Source organism: Canis lupus, chromosome 11, assembly GCF_048164855.1.
Source record: "Canis lupus baileyi chromosome 11, mCanLup2.hap1, whole genome shotgun sequence".
Lineage (NCBI taxonomy): Eukaryota > Metazoa > Chordata > Mammalia > Carnivora > Canidae > Canis > Canis lupus.
In genome coordinates this window covers 18,056,627-18,075,180 of record NC_132848.1, presented here as the reverse complement: position 1 = coordinate 18,075,180, position 18,554 = coordinate 18,056,627, and the positions used below count along the sequence as shown (strand labels likewise).

Here is an 18,554-nt window from a genome sequence, read left to right as displayed (position 1 = left end):
CCTCAGATTGCAAGAGAGCAGGGAAAACCAGATGTTTAGAATTGAAGCAGCATGCAACAAGTTATGTAGAAATGCTTTTAGTAACGAGGGCCAGTGGAGTCATTTATTTAGAATCACCTAAATCTAGCACATTCATTTTGTAGTTTTAGAAGCTGAGACAGAGGCTGGGCTACTTACTGAAAGTCACAGCTGTAGCAGCCTGAAAACAATGCTTATTCATAGAAAAGTGGAAGGTAAAAAATGAGTTTATTCTAGAGTGAGGAAATTGAACAGATTTTTCTTTTGATTAAAGGTTTACTGCAACATATTTTTTTCTGAAATGTTTTAAAATTAGAAATAAGAAATATACCCAACCATTATTTTAAAGAAAAAAACAAAATAAAAACCACATATGAATGAATTGTGTTTTTTCTGGATTTTATCAGTTCAGATTAACTAAATGAGGATATCTATGTTTGACCCAAATGGTTATTATAGCAATCAGTATTAGGATTGGTGGACTAACAATGAGAAAGAGAGATAAGTATCTGTTGCGTGAAAATATTGGCCAGTCAGGATACACAGTAGAGTAGTAACCTGTGAAACAAACATAAATATCCTCTTAAATATTATTTCTCAGAATGCAGTAATATAATTCACATAAATTTTAAAGGCACAATTAAAGATTTATATACATACGTGTGACTTTGTCTCGCTGTGGGTTAGCTGTAAAGGCAGACAAATAGGTACTGGTGAGGCTCTTATTTTATTTCATTTTACCACTATTGTAAGTGGAAAATCATTTTATGTACCATAACCAACAAATAAATACAATTAAAAATTAAACCATTAGAATTTAAAACTAAAAATAATTATTAGTAACAGTCAATGTGAGCAATTCATTAAAATATTTTCCTGGAAAGAAGTTCCTCCCTGAAAAGAATATACTATTAATGATCAGTCAGTAATAAAGAGACTGTGACCTCTTACAGGGATTTGGTTCTCGTCACATCATAATTATTCCTCTCCTTTCATTGAGCTTTATTCAGATTTTGACATTCACAGGAGTAGGTAGAAAATTCTACATCTGCCTGAGCCTTCTTGATACTTTTTTTTATTAAATAGATACCTTTTCTACATCAGTTCTGTGCCAGCTGCTGTTGAATTCTGTGGTGGAATCCAGCAAGGAGCTGGCTGGGTGTCTGTGAGCATCCCCAAGCATCATACCTGTGTTTGGGCTTTGTCTGTGGTGGATTGCCTGGGAGCTGCTGCTGCTTTAACTTTTTTTGGGCATTTAATACCATGAAATCAAGGATTTGCTGTGCTAGTTATATTCTTTCTCCAATGTTAAATATTCAGCTCCTGAATATTGAAACTAACGTGCATTCATGTACTTGATAGAATCATCCCAAGTATCATTGGCATACCCGGCATATTATGCAGAACCATCCTGATTGGGCCTCCACGGGTATTTATTAAACTTGGCCAATGGTACCTACAGGACCAGAAAGGAACTTTTTTCTCTAGTATTTATCATAATTTGTCAGATATGGAATATGTTAAATAAAAGCTTTTATCCTCTAACCCTTACCCTCATGCACGGTAGCTTATTTGCCCTTACTTTTCTTAAGGGCCCAGGGCTTTTTCATTACTGAACCACAGCCGTAATTTTCTGAATATCCCACAAGATTAGAAGCTATTTCAAGCTAGTTCCAAAATCAAAAGCTAAAAGTCCAGGAACTTTCTTCTTGTCATACAGAGTTGTTACTAATTACTAGATTTTTAAAGAGAAGGAATATTTTTTAAGAAAATATGCCTTCAAATTAGTGCTTATTTGCCAGCCAGAGTAGAGTATAAGTGAATTAGCATAGTTCCTACCTTTTTGAAATTTAGACTCTAGAGGGGAAGAAAGCTAACCAGTAGCAATAATTAAATTACTCTTTATTTTATTTTTTTTTTTTTTAAATTTTTTTTTTTTTATTTATTTATGATAGTCACACACACAGAGAGAGAGGCAGAGACATAGGCAGAGGGAGAAGCAGGCTCCATGCACCGGGAGACTGACGTGGGATTCGATCCTGGGTCTCCAGGATCGCGCCCTGGGCCAAAGGCAGGCGCTAAACCGCTGCGCCACCCAGGGATCCCTAAATTACTCTTTAAATAATTTAAAATAATTCTTAGTTTTCATCCCGATTTTAAAGAAGCAGCATTTAAAAAATAAATAAATAAAATTAAAAAAAAAAAAGAAGCAGCATTTAAGCATTTTTATGCCACGACAATTGTTCGTGGCATAAAAATGTCACAAAATTTGGACATAAAGAAAATACCAAGTAAACTCAACATTTGGGTGTACAGGAAGGATGACTTTGTGGTTAATAGGTAATATTTATTGAGTGCTACTGTATGCACGACTCTTGTTCTAGATATAAATATTTTTTCTTTTTTCCTTAATCTATTTCATCAAACAGATGATACTGCCATCTACATATTATTATTGAGGAAACCCGTTCCTGTGGTTGCCCAAGGTCACAGTGGTGGAACTGGAAATTGAACTTGGGCATATTATTTCAAGAATGTGTGGTTTTAATTCCTGTGTTATACTGCCTAACTGGAGGAAAAAAATACTATGCTTTGTAGTGCTGAAACAACATGAAAGGAAATATTCAGTTAATATGTTGATACTCTGAGAAGAGATTGCAAAGCTGCTACACGTTACCCCGAGTTCTTTTAGCAAAACTGCTGTTAAGTGAAATGAATGGTTAAACCAGGAAAGCAATGACTTGCTCAGAAAGCTGATTGAAAAAGGGTGGCTGTCTGTACCTGGAGTGAAGATGAGAATTCAGAGTTTACAAAGCAGTTTTTTTTGCTTTGTTTTGTTTTGTTTTTGTAATCTTGCTGAAATTAGCAAATCTTGCATCTACAGTTTTTATTCTCATAGTCATTCTCTGTTTACTGATTACAGCTAAGAAGTCTATTATCGGCTTCCTTAAATTTATCTTAAATAAATGTTCATTATTAGGACAGTAAGCCATCAGTTTGATTGCTACCTGATGCCAACTTCCCTGAAAATTGCTATTAGGATAAAGCCAATATTTGCATTCTTAATTCCAGTTATAATCGTTTCAGACACATTGTATTATTGGTAGATTTTTCATTTTACTCACTGCAGAGATTATCCAAACACTTGTCATTATTGGGACAGGCACTGCAAGTAGATCCTCTTTTGTATGGCGTTCGGTAGCTTTGTCTATAAAATAGAAAAAAGCTGTACGTTTGGAGGGATTTTTTTTTTTTTTTTTTTTTTTTGCAACGAAATTTAGTATGAATCTTTGACTAAATCCATAGAATGGAAGTCCACGGATTCAGAGGGTTGGTGAGGGAAATGGAAGTAGAAGCCTGTTAACATTTACAGAGTTTATGGTGTCTGTCTGTGTCTGTGAACCTATATTTTCACCTATATAGTCTCATTTAATTCTTAAGACTACTCGGGAAATTTATTTTTATTTTACAGATAAGGAAATTAAAGCTCTTAAGAAATTACCTTGTCAAAAATCACAATGTATACATGTTAGAGTCCCAAGGGAACCTGAATTTGTCTGACTCCAGGGCAACACTCCGCCTACTTAACTATCTGGCTTGTGCCATTACTACTATCCGAAAAACTGCCCATCCCAAGGTATCATGACCCATACTTACTCTTCTCAGTTTAGCAAGCCTCCTTAGTTTTTATTGGACAGGACTCATTTGCCTGAGTTGAGTGCCTTCCAAAAGAAAATAACAAGAGATTGGGGGAATTTCTAAAGGGCAGTTTGTTTTCATGTAAAAGATGTGAGGTGAATAATATATAGTAACTACTGTACTAAGCTAAGAATCCTTGAATGAATTAATTTTCACAGTAACCTATGTGTAAGACACTGTTATTTATATATCCGCAATATAGCTAGAGGCTGAGGCACAAAGTATAAGTAATTGACCAAGGTCACACACTAGAAAGTGAAACATTCAGACTTTTAAATCCCCATGAACATCTTCAGAGTAGTAATAATGAGACTTGCAGGTGCATTTCAGTAAATCTGCCATTGTACTCATCTGTCTCTCCTTTTTTTTTTTTTTTTTTAAAGATTTTATTTACTCATTCATGAGAGACACACAGAAAGAAAGAGAGAGAGCCAGAGACACAGGCAGAGGGAGAAGCAGGCTCCATGCAGGGAGCCCGACTTGGGACTCGATCCTGGGTCTCCAGGATCACGCCCTGGGCCGAAGGTGGCACTAAACTGCTGAGCCACCGGGGCTGCCCTACTCATCTCTTGTGGAAAGGAGTTCTTAACTTTTTTTGTGTCATGGTGGAGCCGATGGACTCTGAAAATAGTTTAATTTTACTTTTTTTTGTTGTTGTTGTTAAGTAAGCTCCATGTCCAGTGTGGAGCTCAACACAGGGTTTGAGCTCACAGCCCCGAGATAGAGACCTTAGCCAAGATCAAAAGCTGGACACTTAACCGACTGAGCCACCCAGGTGCCCTGAATGTTTGTTTTTAGGTGCGTAAAATCAAGTTTGTAAGATTATAAAGGAAACTAAGTTTAAATAGTGATCAAAATGTTAGAAATATTTGTGATACAGCAATATGTGCTTCTCTGTTTAAGTATTAAATAAGACCTAGCAAGAAGTCTAATGATTCTTATCCCTTTCATGATAAATTAAAACTGTATTTTAAGATATCTGCAGCAAGTAGAATGTGATACGAAAATATCTGGTATTTACAAAGATAGACGTAGTACCAACACCAGGTCACATACTGCTGATGTGACTGAAGTGTTGTCTTCGTACATAATGAAATGTAGTTTTAAGTAGAGGTGAATGACAATAAACATGTAACTTTTTTCTAATCCAAGTTTATGGCCTGGACTCCCCTCCCCTAACACTATACCTTTACCTCCAAAGTTAAGGAAGTTTGGTTAAGAACCAAAGTTAAGGAGACATTACTTTTTAATATATTAGCGCCTCATTTCCAACACCAAATACATGTTCTAATCTTGTTTGGCTCCAAATTAATTTAGGTTGATTCAGAAACTAAGTTTATCTTCATGTTTACTTTACACTGTGGAAAATAGTCAAAGGAATATTCTGGTAACAATTATAAAAGACATCCGAGGTGCGCGTTAATCACAGTGACATCTTTCATTGTTAGAAAGCACAGTACTCGTTGAGCGGTCAAGTTCTAGAATGTTTTTAATAAAATCATTCATACGATTTCATTCTTTGTTGAATTGTGATTTCCACACTATAGGGAAGATGGAGAACTTACTACCAAAAAACAGGCTAAAGACAAGGCAGTTGTGAATATTAGGGAAATGGCAGATTCATCCCGGGAGAAACATGCTCCTGGGAAGGCCTACGTTTATGTGGATGGGAACAATGGAGACCCAGGGCCTTGAAGGATTCTCATAAAGAAGCAAGACATTTTAGTGTTTCCCTGGTAGCCTGAGCAAGAAGAGAGAGGGCCCCAGGACACGGGAAGAGAAAAGTCAGGTTTTCTTGTTTCTTTGTTTTTTACCGTATTCTCTGTGCCCAGCATAGGGCTCAAACTCACAACCTCAAGATCAAGAGTCACAGGCTTTCCTGACTATCCAGCCAGGCACCCCCCAGAAAATTTTTTTTTTTTTTTTGAGATTTTATCTATTCATGAGAAACACAGAAACGCAGAGACAGGCAGAGGGAGAAGCAGGCTCCCTGCAGGGAGCCCAATACAGGACTCAATCCCGGGACTCCAGGGTCACGACCTGAGCTGAAGGGAGACGCTCAACCACAGCCACCTAGGCGTCCCCAAGATAAGATTTTTAATGAAAAAGGTAAATATAAGTAAGGGTCGTTACGGCAGGGTACAGGAGGTGGTATCTGCAGTCAAGGTTGTCATTTCCTCTTCCACACGGAATCCTCTTTTCCGCTCGTCACAAGGTCACCTTGCTCAGGGAGGCCCAAGGGAAGGAAGGGATAGTTGTGTCCACGTTTGAAACATGCGGATCAGAATGACCGGAAGCAGCCAGGACGAGTCGTCGAAACTCCCCAGCAGTTAGGGGTTCTGGAGCAGGAGTTCCAGGTGACAGGAGAACCAGACGCCCTGCACCCCACCCTTTGGAAATCTCAGACATACGGGGGGCGGGGGTGGTACTGGACTTCTTACAATTCTGTGGTATGGGGGCCTAGGACCGTTTGTACCAGAAGGCGTAGAAACTGAGGACATCCCGACCTAGTGCCCGTGCCCCCCGTCACCCGCACTGTGCTCTCCAGTCCGTGTTCCGCATCTACAGAACGATTTCCCATTTAAAGCAGGTCCTGTCACTCACTTGCTTAAAAGACCTGGGTGATTCCTCTTGCGAGGTGGCTACAGTTAACACAGCCCCGGCCCCCGAGGCCTGAGCTGACTGGCCAGGGGCAGGCCACCCGGTGGCCCTTGCACTCTGCTCTTCCGTCCTCTCCAGAATCCTCGCCGCAGAAGCTTTGCAGGTGTTTTCTGCAGGACGTCTGTGAAGTTCCCCACGCGCCCGGATTATCTTCTTCACGCCTACATTCAAATACATCACTTTATCCAAGTAAGGCCCCTGCCCGTTGATAGCGTTGACTACAGTAGTAGTGCTAGTTCCTTCGTGACTCCTTTCATCATGCAGTTATTTTATTTGTATTTTTATTATCTCTGTGCCCCATGCGAGCGGGGACTCCGGCTGGCTGGTTCTCCTTCGGAGCTCAGTAAACAAATACTTGTTGAATATTTGAAGGTATGAACCCATTGATTTGTATGTGTAAGTGAATGTCACCCTACAGAAGCATTATAACTGGTTATTAGTGTTACGACTTACTGTTTAGAACTCTGAAGTGAACCAAAGGGAGTCTAAACCAGGAGACTTCACCTCCATGTCTCCTTGTTGTAACCACAATATCTGAATACTTTTCAAATAATCACCTTTGCCAGCTGTTGCACATAACCTGGTGCTTCACATCGCTTTCTCACATAATTTTCATAGCTGCTTGGTGAGTAGTTGGTGCTTTCATTATCCTGATCTTTTACAGAGGAAACTGAGGTTCAGAGAGGTTAAGTAACTTGTCCAGGGCCCCACAGTAAGGGAGTCTCAAGACCCTGCATCTTAACCATTAAACTATATAGATGTTGCGAAAAGTCACCACTGATTGACTTAATGGCTTTGGCTGGTTTTTCCTGATTTTTCCCTATTTTCTGACGTTGGGGTTTTCAGTCAAAGCTGACACCTGATTTTGGTCCCTCCACTCCCACCTACACTCAGACTATCAAACATTTCTTCTGAATTTTACTTCAGGGGAAGAGAGCCGCCTTCTAGCATATCTTTTGGAATCCCAAAGATTGGTAAAATTCAAACAAAATTCAAGGTCAACCAATTAAAGAAAAGATTGTTGTATATATGACAGTTAAAAGCTTTAAAGTATAAACAACTTCCATAAATCATTAAGAGAATCACTCCAGTGGAAAAATGAGCAGACAATAGGATTCATAAAAGAAGGAATGTGAGTAGGCAGTCAGATGAAAATCTGTTAATCACTAGTAGTCAAAAGAGATGCAAAAGAAAACACGAGGTAACACTTTGAATCAAATTAGAAAATACTAAAAAAATATAACATCCAGTACTAATGAAGGAGTATACGTCGGTATAATAGCGGAGGATAAGTTGGCCGTATGCATCTTTAAAAACTTAAAGATGATCATACCTTTTACTTGGTATAGTATTTCTAGGAATTGTGGGGAAATCCACAAAGTTAGGACCAAAGTTCTATACAAGGTTTTTCATCAGATAGTAAAAGAAAATCCAGACAATCTAAACTCTTGAGTAGGAGAAGCTGCTGTGTGACCACGTAGAGCACAGACCCAGAAGCCAGACAGCCCAGGTCACCATCCAGCTGTGACACGGTGACATGTGAAATAGTCACCAGCTCTGGAGCCCTGGGCAGACTACTCACCCGGTCAGCACTTCCGTTCTCTTATCTGCCAAACAGGGATGGTAAGAGGACCTGTCTCAAGACGTTTCGTGAAGATTAAGTAAATATGTGCTAAGCCCTTGGAAGAGTGTGGAGTGGGGCCTGGGTGGCTCCATCAGTTAAGCGTCCTTGGTTTCCATTCAGGTCTTGATCTCGTGGGTCGTGGCCTGGAGCCTCGGATGGGGCTCCATGCTCAGCGTGGAGTCCGCTTGAGATTTTCTCCCTGAGCCCTCCACCTGCACACCCACCATGTAAGCCTCTCTCTCTAATAAATGAATAAAATCTTTTTTTAAAAGTGCTTAGCATATAGTAAGCATTGTGTATTACTTTATTTTTTATAGTGGAAATATATATGTTTAATCAGCTGGACTCAGGTTACATGATCCCAATTTTTTTTTTAAGATTTTATTTATTTATTAGAGAGAGAGGGCATAAGCAGGGTTAGGAAGGGCAGAGGGCGAGGGAGAAGCAGGCTCCCCACTGAGCAGGGAGCCCTCTGGGGGCTCGATCCCTGGACCCCAGGATCAGGACCTGAGCTGAAGGCAGAACCTTAACTAACTGAGCCTCCAGGTGCCCCAGATGTACTCAGTTCCGTGGGCAACAACCGAAGCACCGTAGTAAAGAGCCAGGAGAACACATGCTTCTGTCCATCGGGCCTGATGGGGCGGCGGCCGGGCCACGAGGTCGCGGAGCTGCTTCTCAGCCTGGCCTGGCGCACGTCCACGGTGACTCCATGGTTGTGTTGTGCTTCCTTCATGACTGACTCAGCAGCGGGGGAACTTGAAGGCACCATCATCAAGCCGGTCTCGTGGGGGCGCCCTTTCAAAGGTATTCGGGCTGCCTTTGGAGCCAAGTCGGTGTGGCGAGAGCAGACCTTTCAGCACCACCTTCTTGGCCTTGACAGCCTTGGCTTTGGCTCTGGGAGGTACAGGGGCTCCCTCCCCCACCTTCAACGCCACCTTTGTGAAGCACTGCTCTCATTATTTTTCTGATTACCGACACTATGTTTAAAAGTTTAATGATGTGGAGAATGCTCACAGTATAATTTTAAGTAAGTATAAAACGTGCGTTTCCAGTATGATCTCCATTTTCTCAATAATGACATGTAGGATTCATAAACACACATATATGTTTAAAGAGAGCTAGGGGAGGGAGTACATCATGGGTCTACCCTGATTTCCAAAGGAAGAAAAACTGTACCCATTTCAAAACCAAAACTTGCAAAATTAAATGAAATTATGTAAGTTGAGAAATTCAGATTTTTTTGTTTTGAAAATTGTTTAAAACATGCCAAGTTTTTAATAAACCCACACATACGAAGCAACATCAGTCCTCCCATTTTGGGGTGTTATTACTGTTTCCCATTGATCTACATCCCTAAGAACATTTTAGTCTTACCACTCTTGAAAATACCACTCTTTGTGTTTATGTAGTGCTTGTAAAGGGTGCACACAGACACGCATATATATTACAAAAAAAGCACCAGGTATTAATGGAGTAGATCCCTGCATAGAGGAATTAATGAGGATATTAATTTCCTTTTTTACACTTTCCTTATACCAAATTTCTATAATGAAGATAAGACTTCTAAAGTAGATTCAAAAATAATTTTTTTAGAAAGAGGTTGATTTGGATACTTACCCTGGTCCATAGTTGCATATGAAATGCGCTGCGTCGGAAAATTGCAGGCCGGCAACTGTGGGACAGTACTGTACTGCGCAGCCAACCTTGTAACTGTCTGCCCAGACAACCTGAGAGAAAGTCAGGAGAGACAGGAAGGTGAACGCATGAGGCTGATGAGGGCTTCATCCACACAGCAGGGCGCTCACTGTCGTCAGGAAGAGCCATTGCTGCCAGGGGCGCTCCGGCGCTCAGAATTCATTTGGAAACGGGACTTGCGATGGTTATTACTGGGCTGTGAGCGTGTGAGATAAACGTACACGACACGAGACCATTTCTGGCACAGAAATAAAGTAGTGGGTGCTGGGGAGGAGGGGCTGAGGCAGGTGTCCGGGAAGGCCGAGGAGCGGGGACGACCGACCACACACAAGGCTTGAATGTGGGAGCAAAGCCTGCGGGCGGGCGGGTGGCACACAGGCCTGAGCTGGGAGCTGGGAGCTGGGAGCTGGGAGCTGGGCTGGGACCAGGGAATGGGGATGGTGACGCGGTGCACAGGCCCAAGCTAGGAAGCTGGACTGGGACCAAATAGAATCTGTTCTCCAGGAAAATGTATTACATATATAGGAATATTATTCAGTCATAAAAAAAATAAAATCTATATTTTAAGTTCCTCGGGTGATTACTATGCACGCTAACTGGGTGCAATGTCTCCCGTGTGTTCCTTTTACTATCACCTTAGTACATCATTTTATATTTTTTATCCTTTGATCTTTGAGCACTTTCTTCAGGTGTTTGTTACCTCGAGTATTCTCCATCTTTGGGCTTCCCACACACAGCTCTTGAATGCTTTTACACTGTGGCTTTTGTTTTCTGTTCTGTTTCCAAGGATATGAAATGTTACCATTCACTGCGTTTTATTTACTTATTTATTAAGATTTTTATTTATTTGCTCATGAGAGATGCAGAGAGAGAGGCAGAGGCAAAAGGCAGAGGGAGAAGCAATATCACACTGCGAGCCAAAGGCAAATGCTCAACCACTGAGCCACCAACGTGCCCTGCATTCATTTTGTTTTAATCGGTCTCTTTTTAAGTCAGTTTGTGATTAACACACAGTAAATGACATCCTTTTTAGGTGTACAGTTCCATGAATTTTGACAAAAACATAGCTGTGTAGCCACAACCTAGAACATTTCCATCACCCCCAAAAGTTCCCTTGTGCTCCTTTGTGATGAGTTCTTGCCCCCAGCCCTGGCCCCTGGGAATCACCAATCTGTTTTCTGTCCCCATTATTTTGTGTTTTCCAAAATGTTATATAAATGGAATCAAATGTTATATACATGTAGCTTTTCCACCCTGGCTTCTTGCACAAAGCATAAGCATTTGAGATCCATTTGTGCTGTTGGGTTCACTACTTTACTGCACAGATGTCCCACGGTTTACTTTTCATTCCAGTTGGTCTTTTTTCAAAAGCTTGAAAAGGGTATGGGCATTCAGGTTCTGGGTTCAACCTGTGGGCTCTGGGGTTACAATGACTGAGTTCCTATTCCGGCTCAGCCACTCACCGTGTGACCTTGGCCTTGGCTTCCTTGACTGTTTAGTGAGGATAACACTACCGACTCCACGGGCCTATTTTGACATTCTCAACGGGCTAGTAAGAAAGCGCTCAGAACAGCTGCTGCAACCTAGCAAGCCCTCAGCACATGTTCATGTTTTATTCTCTAATTTTTTTCTGTTTCAAAATTTTTGAAGACTATCTTTTATCAGACAGATTCCTGTTATATGTTTTCATTTCCTTTAGTATGGTGAAGAAAAATAAGTAATTATAAAAAATAGAACCACTGATTACTGGGAATTTACTTGAGGCCAAGGTAGTGTTGAGCGCTTTACATGCAGCCTCAGGTGTAACTTCATGACACATCACTAAAGAGACATGGCCCTGCTTTTGCAGATGAGTGTTGAAACCTACTTCTGCTTCACCACAACGTACTGTGGGCACAGTCCACGCCCTGAGCACGCCGCCATCCAAGTGCTTTCCCTTTTCATGGAACTAGGAACCACTCTCTGTACCTTTCTAACAAAAACATTCCGTCCGGGAGCCTACTGGGGGCAGGCATGTCTGCCCTTTGGAGCTAACATCCCCTTCCCAACATCCTTCAAGGCTCAGTATGAGTTCTCCTGGCTCGATATCGGGCACCATCTCACGAGTGTAGTAACACTGCAACATACGTTAAACCAGGTAGAGAAACTGAAACGTGTCCCACCTCCTTTGGTTGAGTAACTGTAAAAATAATGATCTCAAGAGGGTGGCCGTGCGGCCTGGACTGAACAAAAATGAGATCTGTGGTGCCATTTAGGGCTCATTCTCAGCACTACCTAACCTAAGCAGCTGCCCCTATCTTGAAGTCAGGCAACTCCCAAGTTTTATAAGGGTGGACTGCCCGCGACAAAATAATCTCCCATATTAATGTACCAGAACTCTTCCAGAGTGCAAACCTATCATCTCCAGTGAAGACCGAGCTGGAGTGTTGAAGCGTTGTGTCAAGAAATCCCAAACCTGTATGAGTTAGTAATTGGATCTACGTCTATTGTCTTTACTCCGTACAACGAACCCCCACCAGCCGAAATCTGAAAATAGCTTGCTTTTTATTAATAGAAGATGAGGCTAAGTGAGAGGTCATACTGCCACCTGAGGTCATCTCCAGCAAGAGTTTAAAATGGCAGCTGAGTAGTCTTGACTCTCCAGTATAAGATTTCTTGCAAGGATGAAACCATTACATTGTAACACAAAGTCATCTTTAACCAGGCTGTTGATGTGTTCCTCCAGTGTAGCTGCTAAAAAAACAAGAGATCTAACCTTTGTTAACGCCCACAAAGTACCCGCCCTGACCAGATGATTCATATGCATCCTACTATTACTCCTCACCCATTCCTGATGCCTGACCCAGCTCCTTCCTCTTGCGAGCTATGTCACCGAGAAAACAACTTCTCCTTCTTTCTTCCTCTTCTCCTTCTTCCTCTTCCTCCTCCTCCTCCTCTTCTTCTTCCTCTTCCTCTTCTTCCTCTTTTTTTGTACTAGGCAAAGAGCTTTATTAACCATGTTTCAAACATTATTCTCAGGCTTCTTCAGCTTAATCAGCTGCAAAGAATGAATGGCATCTAAACCAAAACTGAAAAGAACTGCAGTGTCCAAGAAGCTGGGGCTTAAAAATGTCAGAGATCCAGATTTTATCAGATCCACGAACATTTTATCTTACTATTTTGTAAAGATTTATTTTTTATTTTATGTGAGAGAGAATGTGAGCAGGAGGGAGGGGTAGAGGGAGAATCAGACTCCCTGCGGAGCAGGGAGCCCAGACTGGGGTGGGGGGACGACCCAGTGCTCCATCCCGGACCCCAGCATCATGACCTCAGGCAGACACTCAACCAACTGAGCCAGCCAGGCGTCCAGGAACAAAATTTTTAAAAGCAGTCATAATATAAAATAGCAGCTCCCAGTAACTTCTTCAAGTTCTGTCTCCTTCAGCATTGGGCTCCATTCAGTTTGCTGCGTTCTTGGAAGCTGCATCAACTCCCCAGGATCCAGACCGTCACCTGCATCCTCCTCTCCGGGTCTCCCGTCCACACAGCTGTGGTCCGAGCTTCGGCAGCCTCCCTGGACCCGGCCCGGCCACCCGTGGGCACCAGGGCACCTCCCCTCGGTTTGTGAACAGCCACCCCCCAACCCAGAGACATTGTTCACTCCTCACTTCTGCAAGGAGAGTAGCAGTGGATGGGCCCCGCATGATGGGCCCCCCGTGGGCGGCCAGGTCCTCTCTCACGGAGCGCACGGGCCCATGCGGCTCGCAGTTTCCAGGCTCAGGAGCGTCTCTTTCCTCTGCTTGGAGCAGAAATCAGCCCTGCAGGGGTGCTAGGCTCTCAGGGTCTCCTGCGGACCAGCTGAGACTGGGTGCGCGCGGGATGCAAGAGCTGCGCAACAGCATCCGGACCCCTCTGCGCCTGTGGGTGCACCCGGGGGTGACTGCGGCGCCCTCCCAGGTCTGCGGTGACCTGCGAGTGACATCTTAAGCCGCGGGGAGCCGAGTACCAAGCTCCCTTCAGAGTGCTTGCTGCGGCTGCCTTGCCCCAGCCCGGGCGTCCCTGGGCCTGGTCCCCAGGGGCAGAAGGTGCTGGTCTCAGAGAGAGAACAGGGAAGGATCCGCAGCTTGGGCCCTGACACCTGCGTGCCAGGAGTGGATTCTCTCAGGCCCCAATGCTACCCTTTCTCCGCTCATCCCAGATGTAAGGGACACCCTACAAGTGCGCTCGGCTATTTGGGGAGGGCCAGCTCTGAAATCTCAAGTCTACTTGATGTCACATGAAGTTCCTGCCTTTGGTCCTTAGTCCCTGGATGACGGACATGGAGCGTGACGTGACCACCTAGGGGTCTGCGCTCAGCTTACCAGCCCTTTGATCTTCGTGTATTCGGGGTGCTGGGCCACTAGCCATTCTTCTGGGGTTCAAGGCTTATTGGTACCCACCATACACCCTGTTCATTTTGCCTGGAATCCTCTTCCTTTTCATTTGACAAACTCTCACTTCGTTTTCTAGAACCAAGGGCTCCGGCTCCGGCTGCGTAAGCAACTGCCGCCGCCTGTTCCCCCCTCTGCCTGGATAGCTTGCCGTGTCCTCTGCTCACAGGGCACCTTGCCCACTTCTCCACGTCGCCCCAGGCATGTCCCCTCTGACATCCACTAACACACGTCTCTCCTGGAACAAGTCACCTCCCAAGGGCCAGGCGCCGCCTGTGTCCTCCACTCCCTGCCCCACCCCGGATTCCTGCTCACGTTCTCGGCTTGGCAGCTGTAGTCTTTGCACAATGTTAGGACGTAAGCTGCTCTCCCGGGCTCTGTTTTGCAGGGGTCTGCAGAGACCTGTCATCGGTGGCCGCCTTACATGGCGCCTGGCGCAGCTTAGACGCTTAAACAGGGAATGAATGACAGTCGGTACCCTCAAAATGACAGTTTTCGGAGATTTCACCAGCGCCGTGTTTAACGGCACCAGGTACCACTTGTACCACGTGGATTTGGCTTTCTGGCCCACTAGGATGTATGGAATTCTGATGGAATCAATTTTCTGATTAAAATGTTTTGTAAACATAAGCCAAGATAAATGGTTATGGGATACGTGTAGGAGAAACCTTATAGTTTCAAGAAAGGGGTCAGTGCTACTGGTGGTTTGATGGCTCCTCCTTGCTTAGGATGATCTTGAGATGAAAATGTCACCGAAATCTGCCCTTCCTTTCACATCATAATAATACGGAGCCATGCCAAACCTGTTTACCTGTAACAGCACAGGTGACAGCAGAGGCTCTATAGGCTGAATTACGTTGAAAGTCTTTCCAACAACATTTTGCTCTTTAAAAACCCCTATTATTTCAAGGTAACTACCTTGTTTGTGAGTAAGGAACAGCAGGGCTAGGTAGGGAGAGATAGAAGGCTACAGAATCAGGCTCACAGAAATCCCAAAAATGCGGAGATGTAAGGAAGCCAGAGATAAGGGAGCAAGCAGGCCACCCTGCCCTGGGTGTGGGCGGGGAGGGTGTCATTTTTATGACAGTCACCTGTGAAGCAAAGAAAACCAGGCCCCAAAGGGAGCCATTAAAGGCGGTATCATGAGTCCTCACTCAAACCAGGATGGCACAAGGATCTCAAGGCCACAAGCTTCCCAGTCAGTTCTCATTAAGGGACACACCGGTTGGGACCCCCCACTGCTGAGAGCTCTCTCCGCGTCCTCACCCGCTACAACGCTGTCGCTCTGGCTCACTGTCCTGCATCCCAAGACTCATTCTTTGACTCTGTGAGACAAGAACCCTGCTCTCACGCTTCATGACGATGTTTCCCCCTCATTCCTCATTTCAACACATTCTTGTCCATTAGAATCAGTCAGACATGACTCAGCACCTTAGTCACTGGCATGACAGGGATGGCCAGGAAGTGAAAGGGAATGAATTAGCCACCTTGAGTTAAAGCAAAACAGTCTCAATCGGGAGCCTCTGAATGTGGCCACTGGGACGGAATACGGGAGATCTGGGGGCGGAATAGGTGCAGGAGGGTTATACGCGTTTACACGCTGGCCTGTCCATGGTTGTCTTCCTACTCGTGTGACGCGTCTTGGCTCTCCGCCGTGCTTGACAGGACAGGGAGACATGGAATCGCTGTTCCTTCAGGGGAGCTTATTTCCCTCAATTTTATGGTCCCAAGTCAGGGGCCTCCAATTCCATGGGAGATGCACACCCGAAAACCCATTCACTCCTAAAGTCCTCTGGTGGCTCTCAAATGGCATTAAGTGCCCCAGGGAGGTACTGCTACCAGAATATTCAGTCTGTCCAAGTTGGTGAGCCTCACATTTTATGTTTATGCACATAACGGAACCCTTCGTGCACCACCTCTTCTGTGTCTGCAATTTGCTCCAGTTTATTTATTTATTTGAGAAAGACAGAGATAGGGGCAGAAAGAGCACGAGTGGGGAGAGGGGCAGACAGAGAAGGAGAAGCAGGCCCCCGCTGAGCAGAGAAATGGGGTGCGGGGCTCCATCCAGGCCCCGGAATCATGACCTGAGCCAGAGGCAGACGCCTAACCCACTGAGCCACCCAGGCGCTTCTGCCCATGCATTTATTTTTAAGATAAGCTTGCACCCCCAGCTCTTTCATATTTGCAGGTGCAGCAGCTTACTATAGATTTTCTGAACGCCAGATTCCAGTTTTCTCCTTACTGTTAGAAAGATTGATTTCAAGAGAATCCGGGGCAGACACTTACCTGAGTGTAATGGCCACAGACCTTGTTGCATTTCTGCGTCTGGAAATCATAGTCGTGAACTTCATCGTACCAGCTTGTGATGGCTGAAGACACAGAAAATATGGACACAGACCCAGTCCAGATGTTCTCTCCCACCGAAGTGAAGTTTGGGTGCAGCGTCTTTGAGTGCAGCTGTCCATTGTGTTCAAACCTACATTTTCTGGCCCAGGCTTTGGCAATTCGGGCGAGTGCCGGGTCCCAAGTCTGCAAAAAGAAACATTAAACAGTAGGAGGATCAAGAACGAAAACCAGATTTCGTAAAGATCTTTCAACTACAGAGAGGAGGAAAAGTTGAGAGGGATCGGCGTCCACCCTGGGAGGTGAGAAAGCTGGTCAGAGGCCCCCCAGCCTCATGCGGCTGGTGGGGCAGGCAGGGCCCCTTGCACCCCTCAGGCTGCACGCTGCAGGCCGCACCACCAGGGAGCCCGGGAACGTCGCCCGCCGCTACCCCGGCCCTGAGCAGCCCCCGCCCCGGGCCCTGAATAGCCCCCCGCCCCGGCCCTGAGCAGCCCCCTGCCCTGGCCCTGAGCAGCTGCCACCCAGGCCCTGAGCAGCCCCCCACCCAGGCCCTGAGCAGCTGCCGCCCGCCCCAGCCCTGAGCAGTGCCCCCCATCCCGGCCCTGAGCAGCTGCCACCCAGGCCCTGAGCAGGCCCCCGCCCCGGCCCTGAGCAGCCCCCACCCTTTACCACCCTCTGGGGCACAGAGCCCCGATTTGCTCAGCCTTCGCCCGGGGGCCCAGCCTCCCAGGAAAGCTCAGGTTCCTCCCAAAGGAGAATGAGAGCCGATGCCGAGGAGTGGGCGCGGGGGGGCAAGGTGAGCACGTGAGGGAGGAGGTCCCCCACGGTGGCCTGCCAGGTGGGGGACACAGGGCCCCCCGCGGCTCGGGTGCATGTGGCCGTCCAGCCCAGACAGGCCAGCACGAAGCCTGGTGACCACAGGGTGTGGACTCGCGGCTGCGTGAGCGACACCGGCCACTGTGGGCCTGTCCTGGGTAGGACACGGATGCTGTGGGGCCTGGTCTGTAGTTCCAGCAGTGACGCCCCCCACCCCCACCCCAGGTGCTCAGAACCAGAAGCCTTAGGCTGGGCTGCGGGCGGCGCAGCTGGGACTCGAACCCCAGCCCGGCTGCTCCTTTCCCGAGAGCCTGTGCCACTTCCTGAGAAAGTCAATCCTCTGCCATCAGCAAAAAAAAGTAAATTCAGAGACCAGACAAACACCCTTAAAACGCTGACAGGGAAGAGAGCGAGGGACACAGTGTGGAGTGTGTGAGCTGCCGGGAAGCACTGGCCGGGGGGGGGGACACGGGGGGGCTCCCTGATCCCTTCCATCACGGTGGCCAGTCTGCTGCCCCCCTAGTCCCAGTGGAAAGGAGCTTCTGGAGCAGCAAGGATCCCCGGGTGAGGCGGTAGGCACCCCTTACCATGTACAGCATGTCGCTGGCCCTGGGGCTCACCTCCGATCGGAACTTGTTGTGAGCCCGGACGCAAGCTTGGCTGAAGGCTTCATCTTCGATGCCCGGCAGAGTGCGGGCGGGGACCCCGTCCCGGGGCAGCAGGGCGACGATCCACGCAGCCATGGCCAGCGCCACTCGCATGCTCGGGGTGGCGGGGCGGCCACCGGGCCGGGGACTGGGACGGCAGCCAGAGAGGCAGGACGGGAGCTCCTCGCAGGCTCAAAGGGCCGGGTTTCCCATATATGGTCGCTGCCCCTTGCAAGGTTAACCCTCCGTGTGCAGGGTGCTCAGGGCACACCTGCTGCAGAGCCTGGGCTGCAGGGCCCCGAGGTGGGGCTGCGGAGGGAAGAGCTGGAGGCTCGGGGACCAGGGCTCGGCAGCTGCGGAACTTCTGCTGCTGAGGGACAGCCTCTCACCGCCAGGAGCCTCTTGCAGACGCTCCTCCAGGCCTTTTAAGAGTCGCGTCAGCCAGTCGGGGTGTGTGGCCAACATGCTGACACATCCAGTCCCGCCGCGTGAGTCTGTGTGACCGGGGACAACGCAGGGCTGGCAGCGGCCTCTCCCCGCCTCAGAGCGTAGCCCCAGCTCTGCACACACCTGCAGGGCTCGGCAGCGGCCTCTCCCCGCCTCACAGCGTAGCCCCAGCTCCGCACACACCTGCAGCTGCCT

At 46.5% G+C, this 18,554-nt stretch overlaps 1 protein-coding gene across 4 annotated transcripts; it reads right to left on the bottom strand.

Annotated features, from left to right (window-relative positions):
- Positions 1–227: 227 nt before the first annotated feature.
- Positions 228–18,030, bottom strand: GLIPR1 (GLI pathogenesis related 1). 4 transcript variants are annotated; one of them, XM_072843319.1, is made up of 6 exons: positions 17,853–18,030; positions 16,393–16,635; positions 9,620–9,729; positions 3,144–3,226; positions 679–705; positions 228–576 (listed from the first exon to the last, which is right to left on the bottom strand). In XM_072843319.1, the coding sequence occupies exons 1-6, from the start codon at positions 18,024–18,026 to the stop codon at positions 422–424; spliced, it is 792 nt and encodes a 263-aa protein (XP_072699420.1). In that variant the 5' UTR covers positions 18,027–18,030; the 3' UTR covers positions 228–421. The 4 variants fall into 4 exon arrangements, 3 of the variants coding, with proteins under 3 accessions (XP_072699420.1, XP_072699421.1, XP_072699422.1); XM_072843320.1 differs by having other exon boundaries at positions 17,886–18,030; XR_012039007.1 differs by having other exon boundaries at positions 451–576; positions 3,144–6,539.
- Positions 18,031–18,554: the final 524 nt, after the last annotated feature.

Coding starts and splice junctions, on each gene's coding strand:
- GLIPR1 (XM_072843319.1), bottom strand. CDS start 18,026: ATGCGAGTGGCGCTGGCCATGGCTGCGTGGATCGTCGCCCTGCTGCCC. Junction 706..3,143: donor GTGTTTGGATAATCTCTGCA/GTGAGTAAAATG, acceptor CTGCCTTTACAG/CTAACCCACAGCGAGACAAA. Junction 577..678: donor ACAGCGAGACAAAGTCACAC/GTATGTATATAA, acceptor TTTGTTTCACAG/GTTACTACTCTACTGTGTAT.